This window comes from Phacochoerus africanus, chromosome 6 (assembly GCF_016906955.1).
Source record: "Phacochoerus africanus isolate WHEZ1 chromosome 6, ROS_Pafr_v1, whole genome shotgun sequence".
NCBI classification, from domain to species: Eukaryota; Metazoa; Chordata; class Mammalia; order Artiodactyla; family Suidae; genus Phacochoerus; species Phacochoerus africanus.
In genome coordinates, this window is record NC_062549.1 from 4,610,080 (window position 1) to 4,629,813 (window position 19,734).

A 19,734-nucleotide genomic window follows, 5' to 3' on the forward strand; every position below is an offset into this window, starting at 1 on the left:
GATGAACCAAAAGGTATAGACTTTGGAGTGAGACCCGCTTGGGTACAGACCCGGGATTGGTCACTCTGGGCCTTGAGCTTGTCACGTCTCTGAGCTTGGGGATGGCGCAGCCATACAAGTGCTGAACTTGGAGGCAGAGCTCAGTGACATCCCTAGCTCGATGGGGATTCGTTTCACATCTGTGAAAAAAAGCAGTCGAAGCTTTAACATGTATGATTCTGCATATTCTGATGAGACTTTGTTGATCGTAGCATTTTTTTCCTCCAATTCTCACCCTCACCTCTGACCCTAGACTGGGTTGGGAGGCCCTTCTTGGGACCCTGAATACCTTCTTGCTGGTTCTTATCATTGCAACTTTTTTATTTCATTGTGGTTGCTTGGTTTCTAGCCAGTCTCTCACTAGACTGTGAGTTCCTAGATGGCAAGCTTTGGGGGCAGCAGCTATTGCTCACTGGATAGGTCCAGACCAGCGGGCGCCTTACAGTCAATGGCTGTGAGCCCAGGTGAGCAGCCATTGTCACACGGCTCTTGATGCTTTATCCTACTTAATGCCCACGAGACCCCTCTGATCGAAACATCATCACCTGCAATATGGACATAAGGAAACTGAGGCTCGGGAAAGTGGGCCAACTTAGCTTAGGTCACACCAGTAGAAAGCTGCAGAGGGGAAGCCAGTGTGGTGGATTCTAACACCAGTGGACCTGACCTTGGAAGCTGCACAGGGAGGGACCTGGTAAAGAACCTCCTGTTCCCGGCAGCAGCCTCCCACACCGCCTCGCCCTGTCCAGCCCATCGCTTCGCCCTCACCTGCGGCTTGTACAGAACGTTTCTTTCTCCTAAATGCAGCAGGAAGGCTCCCTGAGTCTCCCTGCAGTCGTAATTGCTCCATCTGAGAAAATAAAAACTGTAATTTGAGCATAACTGCTCATTGAGGAGTTAAAGACTTGGCCAGGGTTATGGAAAAGAATCATTTTATGTTCTCTTGGGCATGCCCCGGACTTGGAGTCAAGAAACCCATATTTAAATTGGACTCTGCCCTTTACCGGCTTTTAGCCTTGAGTGAGTCAGTGCCCCTTCTGAGACTCAGGGCCCCCTGCTCAGTAAAGTAACAATAACTGATCCTTTTTCTACTTCGGTGTATTAAGCGACCTGGCCACCTTGCTATCGTCCTGTATCTATCTGTGCATCTTGGTTGAGACCGCAGTGAGAAAAACACGTGTTGTTCTGCTGTCCTGGATGGGAAGGATGCTGGTGGGGGCAGTTTGCAGAGATCCAGGAAGGAACCTGCCCCCCGAGGACGATGACAGGGCGTGGGAGAGGAGTGTAAAGATTGGGAATGCTATGGCCGTTCCCATGTATTAGCGTCAACCCTTCTTTTGGTATTTCCTCAGTCTCCGTCTCAGCTGCTTCACCAGACTTGATGGTCTTTTGTAAAGGAGGGCTAAGCTTTCTCCCTGAGTTGACGAGGGCTCTGGGATCCACTGGTGTCTGGTGGACTTCTGCACAATGACTGAAAGTAGGGAGTCAGCCCCATGACGAAAGCTGCCAGGGGAAGTTTCTAGGCTCCAAATTTCTAGGAAAACTGGATATTGTGATCCTTTCCCCAAACTATCAGGCTGTTCTCCCAATCAGTGTCCTTTTCCTAGCTGAAAAATGAGCAGGACCAATGGAATATTCCAAAACTCCGCACTTTCTATTTCCAATGTTATGCATAATTGAGTATATTTGATGGCTTCTATCATCTTGAAAAATCACTTTTCAAATATTGAAATAATAAAAGATCCATCAAAGAACAGTGGTGTGATATTACCTTCTGTTCCCATGGAGACCAAATCCCTAGTGCTCAGCCGTGTGATTATTAATGGCATCTGCCCGTATAACGCACGGCGAGTTAGCTCGGTAAGTAAGCACATGATATTTATCATTGCCTGCAATGTGTCCAGCTCATTTCAACTTATGTGTGTTGTTGGGATTTTGTAAATGGTGTTATTTTCTAGTTTGGTTCAGTTTAATTTTTTGAAGGGCGTATTGCCAGTCTCTGGTAAGAGATTTCTTGGCTGTGTTGCTTAGAGATGGGCTATACTTTATTTGTGTGTATGTGTGTGTGTGTTGTGTGTTTGGGGGAGGCAGGTAGGTCTTTGAACAGGATCTCTGGAGTATAGTCCCAGTAGCTGGGCACACTTTAGGAGGCAAGAAGTTCAGTACCCAGAAAAAAGAAAGAAGGATGGCTATTTATTGAGCAACTTCGGTGTGTGATATACTTTGCTCAGTGTGCAAACAGGATCTCTTCTGAGCATCCATGAATATTTCTCATTATAAGACCCATTCTATAGATGAAGAAACTAAGGATCTAAGATGCCACATATATTTTTCTTCTGGTGTTTACCCCCAAACCCTTACCTACCTCTGTATAATTCTGAAAGATTGTTCTCTTTTGTATATTGCACTCAATTGTGGTTCTGAGCAGAACCTCACGCTAGCCCCATGGTTTGTTCTCCTGGTTAATACATTTCAAGTGATTGGCACAGGTTCAGTATTGAATAGATGGTAGATCTCTTCGCCTATTTTTGTTTTGCTTTAAATTTTTTTTCTCATTATTTTTAGCACAGCTGTAGTTAGAAGTAACAGAAGTGGAATTATTTGCTATTTTTGCTCATGTGCGCAAAGTGACTTTTAATTCAAGAACTGCATTTACATGGATTCAGTTTTTGTTTTTCCCCAAAGTCTAATTGTTCATGGATCTGGTAGTAATCTTAGTAATCCTGTTTCCATAAACACTACATTTGCACCTATTAGAGTCTATCAGCTACACTTTCTGCGAAGGGGTGGAGGTTCCGTATGTCTTCCCCTAATAGTCTTGCTGTTATCTGGAAGAGGGAGACAATTTTTGTTATTCCCATTTGAAACTGGAATTCTCTGAGCTTGCAAGCCTGCCTAGGAAGAACCCTCGTGGTTCTTCTCTCCACCTGCTGGCTATTTCATGGTACCGTCTACTTCTCATGTTTTATGCCCATTCTATCCCCAAAGCTCTGAGGAAGGAACCGTGTCTTTCTTAAACCCTGCTGGAACCAGTGCCTCATTAGCTCCTGTTGGGTAAAGGACGGAGAGGTGGACGATGAATAACTCATGAGGAAGTCCAGAGGCAAAGCTCGTTTTTCGTGTGTTAGGGAGCAGGGTATTGGGATTCCAAAATCAGTTCTTCCAGCACTAAAGCTACAGGCTCTTTCACCTTTATCATTTGGTTGTCTAGACTGGCGTATCTGGAGATACATAGGATTCTCGCTATAAAGCACATTTTAAATTTACTTACCCTTTCTTTATGTGCACATAGATCATGGCTACATTTTCCAGACTCTTGATCTGAATGGGCATTGTTGTCAGGTGCTCTAGGATGATGATTTTGTTGTGTGGTTTTTTTGTTTTGTTTTGTTTTTGTTTTTATTTTTGCTTTTTTGGGCTGCACCGGTGGCATATGGAGGATCCCAGGCTAGGGGTCCAGTCAGAGCTACAGCTGCTGGCTGACACCACAGCCACAACAACACAAGATCCGAGCCGTGTCTGTGACCTATACCACAGCTCACGGCAACACTGGATCCTTAACCCACTGAGCGAGGCCAGGGATCGAACCCGAGACCTCATGGTTACCAGTCGGATTCGTTTCTGCTGCACCACGACGGGAGCTCCCAGGATGATGATTTTGATGGTGATGCTGAGCACGGCCAACACGTACATGCATTGTCTCACGTAAGCCTTACAACAGCTATGAGGCTACTTCTATTCCAGCGAGGCTGTGTATCAGGACACCGAGGCACTGAGAGGGTGTGTCATTTGCCCAAGGTCACAAGCTGGGACGTGAAGAAGCTGGTGGTCTTTATAGCAGAGGGTCTGTGTAAGCTCTGCAGCCTACTGGTTACTGGGTCTCATGCCTCAGCTTCCCCCTTTCTAAAATGATTGGTATTGAGACAGCAGTGCTTTTTAAGTGGCCTCTCGTGGCCCGCATAATGAGACTGAGTACATTTCTCTTAAGTGACTGAGAAAGGCAGCACATCAGATTTCTTTCCCCTGAACCATCTTTCAGGATCCAGAATGAGTGTTACTTGCCCAAGAGGGTTTGCCTGGCCACCTAGACGGATGTGAACCTCACTGGTCTCTCTTTCCCCCCTTTGTGCCAATGCCCATCTCACTGGAAACGGTCGATTCTTCCCGCTGAAGGCCCCGTGGCAGACACGCCTTCCCTCACCCCGTGGCAGACACGCCTTCCCTCACCTCATCATCGAGTGAGTGCCTGGCTCTCAATACCTACATGGGCGAATGTTTTTAGAAGTTGTTCTGAAAAGCTCTAGCCCCGAGTGGATTAGATGTGCCCTCTTTTTTGTGCTCTTCCTCCAGTAGTTGTAAATCTTGGTGGTGACTTCATAGAACGTTTTATTCGAGTCATTTATATTTTTATTGGCAACTCCCTGCCAGCACTCCCTCCGGACTTCCTATTCCAGGAGAGGACATGACATTGAAACCGTCTTGGGGTAAATTATGTCTTCAGACGTTTCTAGGTGTAGACCGGCTCCTTGTCTGCGGGGTTGCACTAAAGAAGGGACAGCACCTCCCACGTTGACAGGGTCGGCTCCACGATTAATTGTTAGGACTGAATCTCATTCCTCATGACTTTTGCCATCCTCTCCGCCTCATTGGCTTCTGGGGAGCAAAGAGAGTCTTATTCCGTATTGATCTCCTTCCCTTTCCCAAGAGAACTTTCAATGAACACGATGCCTGCTCATGGCTGCCAGGATGTCTGCAGGGGGCTCCAGGGAACACTCTAACCTTGGCTCAGCCTTGCCCGTAGGCTCTGAGCCATCCATGCAGGGCTGGGGGGGAGGGGGGTGCAAAGAGTGGAGAGCCCCTGAAAGCTTCCCAAGGTGCCTCAGTCATACTTTTTGAGAGTTGGCTTCGGGGTATGGCGATGTGGTCCCCGAGTTCCACGGTGCATTCTGTCCCAAAGCCCGTTCCCCTTGTTTCATTGACCTGTCCTAATGCTTCCATGCTTTGTGAACCCCTTCCAGACAAGGGGAACCTGAAACCCCGAGAGTAGAAGTCACTTGCCTAGGACCCATCCTAGGGGGAACTTTCGATGCTGAATTTAAGACTCTTAAATTCAGGGTTCTGTTTGCCACGTAACAGCTGTCTTGGTGATCACGGTAGTGAATGCATGGAGACATCGGGGTGTGGCTCCGTGGCTCATATTCAGATCAGACTCCAGACTTCCAGTGAATTCATAGCGTGCTCTTAGCTGAAAGGTCCTGAGTCCTTGCCCTTTTCCACAGCGTCCTAAGCCTTTGCACACACTATCTGGGATACTCTTGGCCAGCACCTTATGAAGATTTATATCTATATTTCCCTCGCTGTATGGGTAAGGAAGCTGAGGCTTAGAGAGGTGAGTGACTGGCCCAAGGCTGCGTAGACGGTGCATGATGCTGCGGGATTTCCGCCCAAGTCAGCGGACTTAAGGGTTTAATCCTAACTCTTGCGCTTCTTCAGCTGGGGTCCTTCTAGGGTGTGATACTTTTTTGATCTCTTCTCTCTCACATCCATGGCAGTGCTTGATTCCCTCAAACTCCCTACTTGTCCTGAGTTTGTGCCCCTCCCGCTGCCTGAGCAATGCCCTTTTACCTGGAAAACGTCCAACCTCCCCATATACGTCTTGTCTTCTGATCCGCTTCTCTCTGTTCCATCTCACCTGGGCTCATTTGAGAGGACGAACCTTACGTTTATCCTCATGGCAAATGAGAGCCCGTCGTGCTGCCTTATCTGATGCCTGTAGACCTGAACGCATCCTCAGCCTTATCCCCACAGGTGCCTTAGGCGAAAATCATCATAACTTTCTTTTTTTCACTTCGGCAAAAGGTTTTCCTTTACATGCGTCTTCACGTGTGTGCCTGGCATTTTCATCCTCCTTTTTTGAAAAAAAATCTATGCCTTTTAAATTATAGGGTGCTTCTTACGTAGCATTGTTGTTGACTGGCCCAAGAATGCTACAGGTACTGTGCTGAGTGTGTGTGTGTTGCAGTAGCGTTTGTGTATAAATTGATCACCTCACTTAGCAAGCTGCCCTGAAACCACTCATCTGGGTGCTGCCTCGTGCACTGAACTGTGAGGGGCTTGAACCCAGAAATCATGTCCCAATAGTCATCTTATATTTCCCAGTAGTATTTCGCTTAGTGCCCAGCCCAGAAACAACACCCATACGTGGTTCTTGAAGAAATGTATGTGTGATTGACTTGGGCGCTTTGGTGAACATTTCGTGGGTGTGTCTTCTACTTCATGCTAAGACAGGGCTGGGGTAATAACCCCAACCATGACTGAGGGCAGAGCCACGCAAAACGCTTCTTGAAAGAAGTTTCCCTCGCCTCGGCGTAGAAGTAATCGTAACATCTGAGTAAAGGGAATGACGGAGTGGTTTCCAGGAAGAGAAAAACTCATTTACTGTGACCTCTGTTGAGCAACAGCAAGGGGCTCCACTGGGGTGTCTGTGATGTGGATTTGAGAAGGTAAAGACATATACATGCACACAGGTTGGGATGAGAGGCTGGTTTTAGGGACAGATCAGGCTGGCATAGGGGTAATTAAAGTCTGGGCAAGGAGACACCACGGGGAGAAGGGCCAGGCTTTGGTCTCTCGATTAAAGCAGCTTTCATGGCAAGCCCATGGGGTCCATCCACATGTCAAGTTGAGAGAAGACTTCCAGCCACAAGCCTCCAGGGCTGACAAGGTGCTTGTAGCCATCAAGCCCTCCTCTTCTGTGTGTGCCTACTTGGTACCCACCTCTAAGCGGGTTCCAGCCCCGTGGGGCGCGTGGCTCTCCCTCTGCTCCTCAGTAAGCTCATCAGCCTTCCCCACTCTGTATTGCCGTATCTGTTCGCTTCCCGCATCCACCCTCCTCTTGCTTAAATCCACAAGCTGTGATTTGCAAGGGAGAGAAACCTCCTCGATATCTGATCCCGAACAGGCTAAAATCCTATTCCCCAGTGATGCTTCTGCCAGAGCACAGAGCCACCTCGTAAAGAATCAAAGGCGTCACATCGAAAGTAACACACAGAGGAGTTCCCGTTGTGGCACAGTGGTTAACGAATCCGACTAAGAACCATGAGGTTGCGGGTTCGATCCCTGGCCTCGCTCAGTGGGTTAAGGATCCGGCGTTGCCGTGAGCTGTGGTGTAGGTCACAGACGCGGCTCGGATCCCGCGTTGCTGTGGCTCTGGTGTAGGCCGGTGGCTACAGCTCTGACTCAACCCCTAGCCTGGGAACCTCCATATGCCGTGGAAGTGGCCCTAGAAAAGGCAAAAAGACAAAAAGACAAAAAAAAAAAAAAAGAAAAGAAAGAAAGAAAGAAAGTAACGCATAGAACGTAACCAGCCTCTCCCATCGCGCCATCTGCCTGCCTCCTGTACCCCTCGGGGGTGATCCGATTGTGAGGAAAAATGAGATGACATCGTATTAACACGAAAATATTCTTAATAAAAATAGTACGATTAACTTTAATAATAACTACCAGCGTTATTATTTTATTCATCATATCTACTATTTATGGAGCAGCCGTATGGTACACTTACTATCGACCAGGCATTTGATTTATTATGTAACTGAAATCTGTCATCAATCTTATATCTGCTGCCCAAATTGCCTTTAATAGTAGATTCAGTGATTATACATGTAGAGTGGAGCCCTGATGGTACAGTCTGCAAAGCCAGCATTTAGATTTCAGGTTGGCCCTGACGACAGAGGGCATTGTTCATTTCACTCAACATGTGATCTCTGGTGGTTTTAAAATAGCACACATAGTGACTGGTAATTTTTAAAGAACTGTCTGTGCATCCGATTGAATGGAAGAACAGTGATTTATTTAAGTCGGAGCCTTCCTTCAAATGAGCCTTTAAAAATAAAGACGTTCATCAGAAAGGTGTTTGGGGTTTTATGATGATCTGACAACTAAATTGCTTGTTCAGTTGGAGTTGTGTAATGTTGTTCTCCATTAGATTAAATATTAAGAATCCAGTTTGCCAACTGCTCACGAAATTGCCGAGCACCGTGCCCAGTTTGGGGAATTGCTTTTAATGAAGAGTAAATGGAAGTAGAATACTAGAAAATGAAAGTGTCAAATGTTTCAGTAGCTACAAATGTTTTGATGGAGAGAGTCAGCGTTTTCCATCAAGGGAGGTGGCAGTGATTTCTCCCTTGTGATGCTGTATTGACTCTGGTCACCTTCATTACAGCATCCACTGTCTGCAGAGTCCCTGTTGGTAGACACAGTTTTCACCTGGCCTGTTCCTGTCCTTTGAGGGCTCTGTCTAGAACACTGAAGTCCAAATCGCCTGCATTTAGAAGCCTGCGGGGAAATGGGATTCTGGTTCCCCCTTACCTTCTCTTTTTATGCCTTGGTCTCTCTAGCTCAGAGAAAAGGAAGGCGCTGTCTATAGGCGTGGTTGCCCGTGTGATGGCCAACAACCTCGCTGTCCCGGCTGGGCCCTCGGACGTGTCCCCCCTTTGCACGCTGGTTCTGTTGTCTCTCCTCCCGTACCTGTAAGGTGGCTTGCACTCCCCTCTTCTGTGTCCCTGTAATACAAATACCTGTGCTTTGTCAGATGCATTCTTTGCTACTCTTCTAAGCACCCTGCTTCCGTTTCCTGTCTTAGTTGCTCCTCACCATCTTTTTTGGAGGGAATTGCTCTTACTGTTCTTATTTTATAGATGAGATGATGATCCCAAATTTCGACCAGGCTGCATGTCCTGTGGAAGGTGCTCACTTTCTTCAAGAGAGAAATAGCAAATAATAAGCAGCCTATAACTGCAGATCAGCAGCAAGTCGAATGCCCCAGCCTCGGTTTCGAAAGGCTGCAGTACAATATCCATGCGATCACTTTAGCGGCCTGACATGTAACGGCTTGGTCTTGAACCCACGGTGAATGCAGCAACTAAAACTGCTCAACAGTATTTGATTGTAATGTGAGCATGGAAACAATCCCAGTTTTACTTAAAAATGTGTTCATGTTGTTATTAGTCTAATAAGTTTGATCATTGTTAATAGAAAACTCTCAATTCCTGACACTTTGAGGGATCTACCACTTTCTTTATTTCTAAAATGAGGATAGTAATGGCACCTACTCTATAACGTTGACTGAAACGCTCTAGATATACTATGATTTTTTTTTGTCTTTTTGCCATTTCTTGGGCTGCTCCTGTGGCATATGGAGGTTCCTGGGCTAGGGGTCGAATCAGAGCTGTAGCCGCCAGCCTACGCCAGAGCCACAGCAACGCAGGATCCAAGCCGCGTCTATGACCTACACCACAGCTCACGGCAACGCCGGAACCTTGACCCACTGAGCAAGGGCAGGGATCGAACCCGTAACCTCATGGTTCCTAGACGGATTCGTTGACCACTGCGCCACGACGGGAACTCCTGATTTATTATGCAAATACTTTTTTTTTTGGTTTCTAGGATTGCTATGATCGTTCTTATAAAAGGCAGATGTACTCTGAGCTGTTTATTATAGAAGTGAACATTCTAATACGACAGTATTGATGCTGAGGTCTCCCATTTGCCTTAATATTCTCTCAGAGCAGCCTGATGTGTTTTTGGCAGGTGCTGAGGGAGAGTCAGTGTTTGCTTTCGGGAGGCAGGAATTGTTGGTGGGTAGGAGTGTGGGCTCTGGGATAAGGCACACACACCTCGTTCAAGTCACAGCCATGCCCCATACCCCCATCTGCCACTGAGATAGACAGTCGTCCCCAACCCCTCACTTAGAAGTGATTCCAGGTGCTCTGGGTGTCTCAGATAAGGCTTATTAGAAGCCACATGGATGCTTGGGCTTTGCTATCATAATACAGAGTCTGTTTTCAATGGTGATCAGCTCTGGTTTGCTTTCCAGGTTCCCTACAGAATGAAGTATATAGAAAACCCCACCAGAAGTCCTAGGCGGATAGATAAAGACCAAGTTCCCAAAAGAGAGTCCAGAACTCAAAATAGGAGAGTCATTGTAGATGCTAACGCTGTGCCTGTGCTAGTATCGGCCACAGGAATTTAATACCTTTCATAATTAAAAGTCACAACAGCATAGAGTTTTACATCTTTAAGGCCCCATGGTGACCCTCTCTGACTTCCAAAGTAGACACGTTTACCAGGACGACAGCATCCCTGGGCACCGAGTCTGCCAGATCGCTTGTTCTGTAGATTCGTCTTAGTTTAGGATCTTGGAACTGGCCTCTTGGGGATGGAAGTACGGATTGCTTGACCCTCCACACACTGTGTAATTAGTCCAGTGTATCCGTGGCCGTTTCACCTTACTCCTGCTGCTTTTATTACCCCATGATCACTGCCTTGCACTCAATTGAGAAGACGTTGCTTCTAGGGAAGGCAGGATCGTACCCTGTGGGATAACAGAGTAAGGCTGTGGTGGTTTGGAATCCTGGACTTGTCCCTTAGTAATTATGGGACCAAGGGCCATTCACCTAATGTCACTGGGACCGTTCCACTTTTGTAAATTTAACATCATGATGTCAAGTTCTCCGCATGTCCAGAGGGCCGGAGGCAATGACTGTTGAGAAGCCAGGGTCATGGAAGAGGGGCCCTAATGCATCTTCCCATCGCCACCAAATGGGCACACTGGCATGCATTCTGTCCATTTCTTACACATTTCTGTTTGCCTGGGAAGTGGTTTTTCATCAACATGTTATGCCTGGCCCTCTGTGGCCAGACTCCAGGCTGTCTGTCTAGTATCACCTCCTGTGTTTCTCTCATGGATTCATTTACCTTAGCAACACACTGCTGATTATATTTCCCCTGCCCTTGATACATTTGTTCAGTCAGCGTCTTTGTTTACGGCAGTTTCTGTGCCTGGCACCCCTCTCCCTCCTCCCTTCTCTACCTGCCTGGTCCTCCAAGATTCCACTGCATCACTATCTCCTCTAGGAAGGCTTCCCTACCTGCGCCTTTCCACACACTCACAGCATCCTAAGCTTTCTTCTGGCAGGATACTTACCAAATGGCACTACCATTTTGCAATTATGAATCTGGTTCCTCTGACTGAGAGTATGTTCTTCCAGGTGGGGTCATTGTATGTTAATGTCTGGACCTCAGGTGTTTAGCACATTGATGGGCACAGGGGAAGCATCAAATACAGAGTAATTCAGATCATGGTGATAAGTGGAATTGGACGGACTCGATTACATGCTGAAGAATATAGAGAAACCCAGTGGGACCGTCCATCATAATACTTCTAACATAAAAACACAATTCTCTAAATTCAGACAGATCAATAGCAACAATATAAGTGTTCACTCAAATTGCATCATAGGCATTAAGGTAACTTAGAAGAGGGTTATGAATCATTCCGAGTCAATATGCCAACTTATCTAATTACTGATGAGTTATTATGTCTTAAAGTTTTAACTACATCAAACTCTCTTGGTAATGTAGGAATTGATCAATTTACTAAAGAAAATAAGGACATTAGTGGAAGGATTCCTAGGATCCTTACGGATAATGAAGACGATGGGTTCTGCGTTTTGCCTTATGAAAGGCAAAGAGCATGTTCCCTTGATCCTCTTTCTTGCCCGATGAAGACAATTGAGCCACTGTCCGAGGTGCTGAAGCTGGGGAGCTGTAAGAGTGGGACTTAACGCCTTAACCCCAGGTCATTCCCATAATTCCACGTCCACTGGACTTTCATGGAAGCTGCTGCTTTGCCCCACCAAATGCAAGTAAAAAATACCTTCCTGTCATTTGGAGCAATTTGAATCAAAAAGTATCTTTTAGGAGTTCTCCTGTGACATATCAGGTTAAAGATTTGGCCCAGCAGTGGCTTGGGTCGCTGCTCTGGCTCAGGTTCAATCCCTGGCCCAGGAACTTCTGCATGCCATGGTCTTGGCCAAAAATAAATAAAGAAATAAAACAGGCTTATGAACAGAGAGGAATCAGGAATGAGGACAATAAACAAGGACTTGTTAAGGTCTGATTTTCAGCCTCACAACTTGTCCTTGTCTTCTGGACCACAATAGAACAGTTGAGCAGTCATGGGGTGTTAGCTTCATCCAGTGATTCTGAAAATTTATTTATTTATTTAACCAGGGATTTTTTTTTTGTTCAAATGAATGTCTACCCCGAACTTATCATAAAACTGCTGTCAACAGAAGAACTCCAGTGAAGTGGGGACCTCACCCATCCTTGCCCCTTTATTGCCGCTTATGGCACCTCCGTGACTTCTCAAAGCAGGGACTGGAATCCACTGGTCTTTTCTAACCCACCGCCTAACACTGATCAGCTCTTCTCGTTGGCTCCCTTCGGCCTTGAGCACCCCAGGTAGTTTGACACAGGGTACTACTAATGTCAGCAACTTCATCAAAGGAGATCAAATCTACTGGTTGTGGAGGGGAACTGAGGCATAATGCCTTCTGCTCCCTGAGTGCTGAGCCAGTTGGCAACTAAGACCAAATAATAAGAAAAACTGGAGCTCAAACTGGGATGCGAGATCATTTGGTTTTCATCTTTGATCCGGGGGGTTCCTGGACGTTAAACTCTAGACTCAACTACTCGGTCAGGTACAGCCTTGCTAGATAAATGCAGGCCTCCCTTTCCAACCATCTCATCTCCCAGGTTCCCCCACGGCTGAGGGTGATGGAGATAAATGCCTCGGGGAGGGGGGGCGGGGGGGGCTTGCTACTGAGAGAGGAAGACGGGGAAGAACCTGGTTTGTAATCTGAAACTCACCTTTTGCCCAATAACCGGGCAGAGAGGAGCCAGGTGTGTGATGCTAATGGAAGGTCTCCATGTTGAAAACCCATCAAGAGCAGAGAAGCAGTGTTCTCATCCACAGCGTGTGCCTTCCTAGAACTCCCGCCCCTTGGCTGCTCTCAGTGGGACGGAATGTAATAAACTCCCCCACGGCAGCCCTTTAGAGGGCAGCTCTTCATCTTCACCATGTCCCTTCGTTTTTCTAAACACCGCTTCCATCTACCACATGGATGGATGGCTCATGGTGTGAAAATAGCTGGAAATAGAAGATGAATAATACTCTGTTTCTAATTTTGCGGAGAAGAGGTGGGGGTACAACACACCTGTAGAAGGAGACAAGCACAAAACCAAGGTGACTGCTTTTACGGCTGGAGCCCGGTAGACCTCTCTGTGATCACCTAGTGGTAGTCACGGTCCTTTGATGCTGGAGCCATAGATGGGGGGAGGGGGGCGGCCTGCGTCTCCGTGTGAAATGGAGCGGATGCCTAGGTGGGCATCTGACCTAGACCTGGGACAGCCAACCCCCCCCCCCCCCAACCCCACAGCTCCCCCTCTGTCCAAGCCTGAAAACCCACTCTCTTTTCCTCTTGCTTAAGGTACCTCTGTGGGGTGTCGGCAAGGGGGCGATAGGAACTAAGTTGCATGAAGTCATAGTCATGGGAAGTCATGTGTCATCTCTCCACTTTAACCATTTTTGGCGAGATATACTTGGGGTTCATCTCACAGCTGGTGACCGCAATCCAGCGTTGGGGCGTAAAACTTGGGACCTGCTGACTAAGGTGGCAGCAATGTGTTGCTGACCCTGAAGAGGCCAGCAAGTTAAAATCGTTTTCCTGGAACCACAGCTAGTTGGTTACAAAGCTATAAGGCGAGCACAACTGGGTTTTCAGTTTCCTCTGTAATTTATAGAGTTTCCTTTTTAAACCTAGGCCTTAACATGGGTTAGAAGCTTAACCCTTCCCAGATGTGTCAACACAGGCTATTTAAACTTCCTGAAGCTCAATTCAAAGGTCAAGTTCAGCGTTAAGACTCGGAGTGTGTGGCTTCCAGCGCCAGACCGACAAATAGGTTGTTTACCACTCAGGGTTCCTGTTCGCAGGCTATGAAGTGGATGTAAATAATTGTGATTATTTCATAGAGTTGGCATAAGAGTTAAATAACTCACACATATAAAACACTTAAACGATGCATGGCTTCTGTTAGGACCAACTAATAAATGCTCGCTGTTTATGAATGCTGTTGTAGTTATTCTTATCATTTTCTGATCAGTTAAAAAGAACAATAGCCAAGAGAAACTCACTGAAACACCAAGAAGAAGAGTTCAGGGACCAAAAAATAGTCCCAGACACACAGCAGGCATGCAATGAACAGCAGCTCCTATTGATAGAATTCTGGATTTTGAGGTCTGATTGAGGTGGCTTTCTTTTTTTCAAATAAACATATTCAGGCTATTATGAACCAATTCCATTTAGGCATTCTCCCAGAATCATAACACAGAAGATTTACTGATCCTTCTGTGCAAAAATGTGTTTTGCCTTTATGGGCATGTTCAAATTCGATGGAAAATTATTGGTGTTTACCACATGCCAAAATCAGATTGTATATACACTGCATATAAAATATACATTTGTCTGTGACCTGAATATCTATAGCGTGATTATTACGGCCATCTAGCAAGTCCACATCCCCAAATCGTGTGAAAGCCCCACAGTTCCGCAGTAGGGGAAGAGAGGGTCATTTAAACCTTCGCTCCAGCACGGCATCACCAAGTCTCTGTTGTTGTGATGCTGCCAAGAACTTTAGAGGAGGCTACCTCCTTCATCCATCCATTGTTTCTGCATACACTGAATTCTGCATGCTAGAATTCTGTGTCTTTCGAGTTCAAAGACAAATAGCACACTGTTTCTAAACTCCAGGGAGGACGGAGAGAGACATTTACAGAAACATTTGTAGTGTGATGGGTATGTGCAAGGGATCTGAGAGGCAGAGGTCGTAGGAGAAGCTTCGCAGAGGAGTGGACATTTGATCAGATTCTTGGTGGTGAGTTTCAGGCAGCCAGGGGACAGACACTTGAAAGAACAAAAAGCAACCAGTGAGCTCTGGAGTGAAGCAAGAGGCAGCCGCTGAGCCTGGAGACGTAATGAGGGCTCACAACCTTGAATGCCATACTAAGGAATATGAACTTGATCTTGTGGACAGTGAGACGGCTGTAAACCCACTTGTATAAACCAGTGCTCCACATGAAGGGTAAGACTCAGACAGTGAGACCCATTTTTTTTTTTTTTGGCCGTGCCCGTGGCATGTGGAACTTCCTGGGCCAGGGATCGAACCCGTGGGACAGCAGCACCCCCAAGCCACTGCAGTGACAACACCGGATCCTAACCCATTGCACCACCAAAGAACTGCCTAGAAGCATGTTTTAATAATTAAAGTAAGCAATGGAGAAGACTCAGACTGGGCAGAGTTGAGAGCATTTTAGAAGTGGAACCTTCAAGACTTTGTAACAGAGTCTTGAGGTGAGAAAGAAGTCTGGAACTGGAGCAACTCCCTGGCTTTGTTGGGTATTGGGCAAGGTGGGTCTGTTAACAGAGACCAGAGGACAGTAATACGCTCCTTATAAGATGCTTTTGTGACAACAGGCAAGCCTCCCCATCAGCAGTTTAGAAGAGAGATCTGGAGCCCAGGGCAGCAATCGATCCAGTTGTGTAGATTGGAAAGGCATGTCTGATATGATAGCAAGCTTAGCTGTCTCTGGAAGGTACCAAATGAACTAAAAAGCCAAACTTCCTAGCTAACATTGGACAAGTACTTCATGTAAGCCAGGCACTGTACTAAACACTTTATAATTATCCCCACTTTCCATGTTAGGAAACTGACATTTCCGATACGGAGGGACTTCATCACGCGGATGGTCCACCGGCAGGGGATGGACCTATTTGGCTCCAGATTCTGTGTTCCAGCCAAACTCTATCCGTGTTTTGGTTTCTAAGTGGAGCACCATTGAGGTTGGATCTGCATAAACCATAGACGTGTTTACAGAGTCCATCAGTGGGGGTGTCCTCATTTTTTAAGAAAAAGTTCCTTTTAGTGTACGCTGGCATGGCACGGAGGCATCACAGGAGTCTGTGCGAGTGCTGACAGGTCTTGTTTAGTCCTTAGCAGAAACCCCCAAAGAGGTGCGTTATGATTGCCCCCTTTCTCAGATGTTGTGCAGATGGTGCCATGGGGTGAGCCCTGGCCAGGGGGCGTCCATCGTGAGTTTGCACACAGCCTGATATTCCACTTACCCCGCGTGGAGCCTGTTGTGTTATTTGGAGTTTCCATTCCAGACATTTGAAAAGGAGGGATTCTAAAGTGTTCTTTCTTTGTCCTGGGGAGATTGTGTGAGGCTTTTCAATCCACTTCATGCAGTTCTGATTGGGGGGGTGGGGGGAGGCAGCTTGGCTTCTCCATGTTGGCTCTGCAGGCCCGGAGGGCTGGCTAATGGGATTTTCTGCGGCAAATCATTCGCTTTGAAAAAGGCGTGCTGTTGAGTGTTTATGGAAAAGAGTGTTTGTTTCGTTTATAATAATCTCCAGCCATATATTTTTTGGGGGGATTTTTCTTTGGATTAACATTTTGACTTTCTGTGATCTTAATCAGCATAATCAAATCAGCCTTATGAAGAGTCCCTGGCATTTTCTTGATGTCTCTCTTGAAAAATCCATGTAACGGGAGTATCCAGTCTTAAAGGTGGAACTTCCTAACAAACTTTACTGATCCCTCAACCCTCCTGAATGGGTCCTGGAGCACCTTCAAAGAGAGGCATTGGTGATACGAAAACGCAATTGTGGGCAGGTAGCAGGACCAGAAAATGGATGGTTCAGGGATATTTGAAGCAAACAGGCTGAGGACGCATAGCTGTTGGGTGCTGTGCCTTTGTTAATCCCTGCCTGCTTGCATTTCTGCTTCATCACAGCTACTGCAGGGTTGAAATTAACGCCTCTGTCAGAGTAAGCGGACTTAGTGGAGCAGCTGTCCTCTGCCAGGCACGGTTTCCAGAGGCACGTGGCAGATGAGAAAGCACAGTCTTCATTTAGCCCCTGAACTTGAGAACCCTTCCTGCTGCGGACAAAGCAGAGTGACCCTGTCCAACTCACTAGATCTTTGATCTATGAAATGGGAATTGGAGCCCCTGTCACTTACTTGGTCTGATAAGAAAGAACCTTAAGGCATAAGTGATGGAGAAATGTCCAGAGCATTTTCCAACATGTGTGTCTCTATGTGTTTTTAGGCCATCTTTGCACATATATACCCATGGGTTAATATGCATAGGGAAGTATTGCAGAAGAATGTGCAAGAAATTATTGGACGATGGGGAAAAAGGCACTTTGTATTGTTTCCTTTGGTAATACTGAGATTTTTATCATCTCTAATCTGTTTTGGAAATCACAGTTAGAGTGTCTGCCTTAGCAGGTGCTTGCCAAACATCAAATGAGAGCAGGTATAATGGGAATATCTAGATGCTTCATAAATGGCAGATTCCTTCTGGCTCCATACACCTGGGGAGTCCAACACACACACCCTGCTTTGCACAAGCTCTTCTGGTCTTTTGAAAACTGTACTGACTCTTGATTTTATTATAATAGGAAAGATGCGAAATGGGAATATATAGATTATCCTGAGGGCCTGGTGGCCACAGATGTCCTAGCTGACTGGATTTTCTGCTTATGAAATGGAGAAGTTTTTTGATGCCAAAGCTTGTCAGGTATCTCCCTAAGGTCAAATCAGAAGGGACCTCAGAAGGCAAAGCCAGGTTTATTTGAGGTGCTGGGGTGTGAAGGGACCAGCTGAGGCTTTTTCCAGAGAATTCTGGGGTGCTCGGTTTCCATCTTCAGACTGAATCACTCATCCTTCCGGCTGCCGAGGATATCGGTGGCCAACCACGTCCCGCCACGTCCCTCTCTGGGGACTGGCCTGTCTGGGAAAGCGGCCGACCCAGAGCGCACCTCCCTGAGGAAACCACGCCCAGTAATGGTCAGTGCCTGGGTACGAAGACGGCCCCTGTCTCAAGGCCAGACAGCTGTGCAGGTTCAGAGCCCCCCTGGGGGTCGACTGAGATCTCTGTGTGGCTGAGGGACAGTGCTGGGTGGCCCCGCCCTCTGCCCCCTCTTCCTCTCCCCCGGGGGTTGCCCCTGCAAGCACACCCCATGAACTTGCTGCAGGCCAGCCTCCGCCTTGCAGTCTTTTTCCCAGGGATGGAATCTGAAAGCATCTCAGAGGAAGGTGACGGCAGACCTGAGACCTCCACCCGGGTTTCCTAATTTGTACCCTCTTGCCTCACGTGAGACCCAGTTGTGACGCTGCCGCGAGTAGAATGAGTAGAATCACACCCTTCGCTGTCTGCCTCCATGGGACCATTGGGAGCACAGATGAAGTTCATGTGCCTGTGGACTCCGCTGGACCTGTCTTGCCCCCACTGGACCGACTCTGCCCTCTCAGGTGGCAGAAAAAACCAAACACAGAAGGAGGCTGCCACTTCAGCAGCTACGCATGTCAGCTCACAGATGCCCAAAGGATGGAATTCCATCCACGCGCCGCCTGGAGTTCCTTCCAGCAGGATGGGCCAGGAAGCCCGGGGTCAAGAAAAGACATTTGCCTCCTCCCCTCACAGCCGCACGCACGCACGAGCAGTGGACGGACAGACAGGTCCTGCCACCCTGGGACTCGCCAGCTCACTACTCGGTGCCTCCCTTTTTCTGCCCAGATCTGTCCCTGGGAGATTCCTTTCTCTGTTCTTGAAACATATCCTTCCTGCCATTCACCCCACGGCATCCTCCTCTCTTGCAATTACGAGAAAGAACGGCCCTGGTCCTTCTTTTCCATCATGGCTGGACCTCCAAGTACATGGTGAACTTCGGCGTCTTTTCCTCATCGAGAAATCCCATCCGTGTAATTCTGCTGGTGTGACGCATCCTGCAGCAAAAACACAGTAGCATGTGTAAATCTCGCTGACCCTGTGATTGCATCCGCAGCCTCTTACAAACGCACACCATGGATTTACCTTAACGCCCAGCGCCTTCCTGCTGCACAGCAAACCTATTTCTCCTTCTCAGCACTGCGTACTGCTCATCCACCAATACAAGGGTCTTCTCCATTCCCTGTTTCCCTGTGAAAAAGAGACCTCCTCTGTCTGTCCCATGGCCTCTTCTCATAGGGGGCAAGAGAAGAGGCTTTAAGTGGGTGATTTCCCCTTTTCCCAAAACCGAGAGGTCAGGGTGCCTGCCTCATTGCAATTTTCATCATCTCCATCATCTAGTATTATTACTCTTTTTGTCTCTATTATTACTTTAACATGAACAGGATAAGACAGAGGTTTAGTCCATTTCAATGGTTTTCCCAGGCAGATGGATGGGGATGAGATTCAAATTCCCTCTTTTATTGGGATCTTGATGCGTTTCCCAGTTTTTGTCAGCACCAGGCCACGTGGGTCAGCCCTCCACCTTTGTTCCCCTCTCGCCCCACAGGGGAGCTTCTACGTGCCTTCCGAGAACTGCATGCAGCACGCGTACAAGTGGCACCGGGAACTGTGCTTCCTGCTCTTACACGCCTACCGGGGACTCCGCGCCTACTTCCTGACCATCATGAGAGACGTCCCGGGGCTGCCACACATGGAGCTGGGTAAGGGGCCGGGCACCGGGGGAAGATCTGCCCTGGCGCCCCACCTCCCTCTTGGGGGCCGGGGCTCCAGGGGTGTCCACGTGCGTGTGTCAACATCACAGCAGCAAGCACTGTTTCAGGTCGAGGTTTTGTTATTCTACGTCATTCCAGCAGGATTCAACCCCGGAGATGCAAACGCAGGCAGGAAAGACACCAGTACCCCGAGGGGTGTTCACGTACTCATTCGTTCATCCACCAAAAGCGCTTATGAAGCACCTCCCACCAACCTGGCACTATTGGCACTTTGCATTAACTTGC

The 19,734-nt window shown here is 47.5% G+C and overlaps 1 protein-coding gene across 1 annotated transcript in view; it reads left to right on the forward strand.

Annotated features, from left to right (window-relative positions):
• The window catches only part of FAM135B (family with sequence similarity 135 member B), a 175,055-nt gene that overhangs the window by 113,818 nt on the left and 41,503 nt on the right, over positions 1–19,734 (forward strand). The window contains exon 7 of the mRNA XM_047782921.1: positions 19,284–19,437. Coding sequence (XP_047638877.1) covers positions 19,284–19,437 — 154 coding nt within the window. The remainder of the gene's footprint in view (positions 1–19,283; positions 19,438–19,734) is intronic.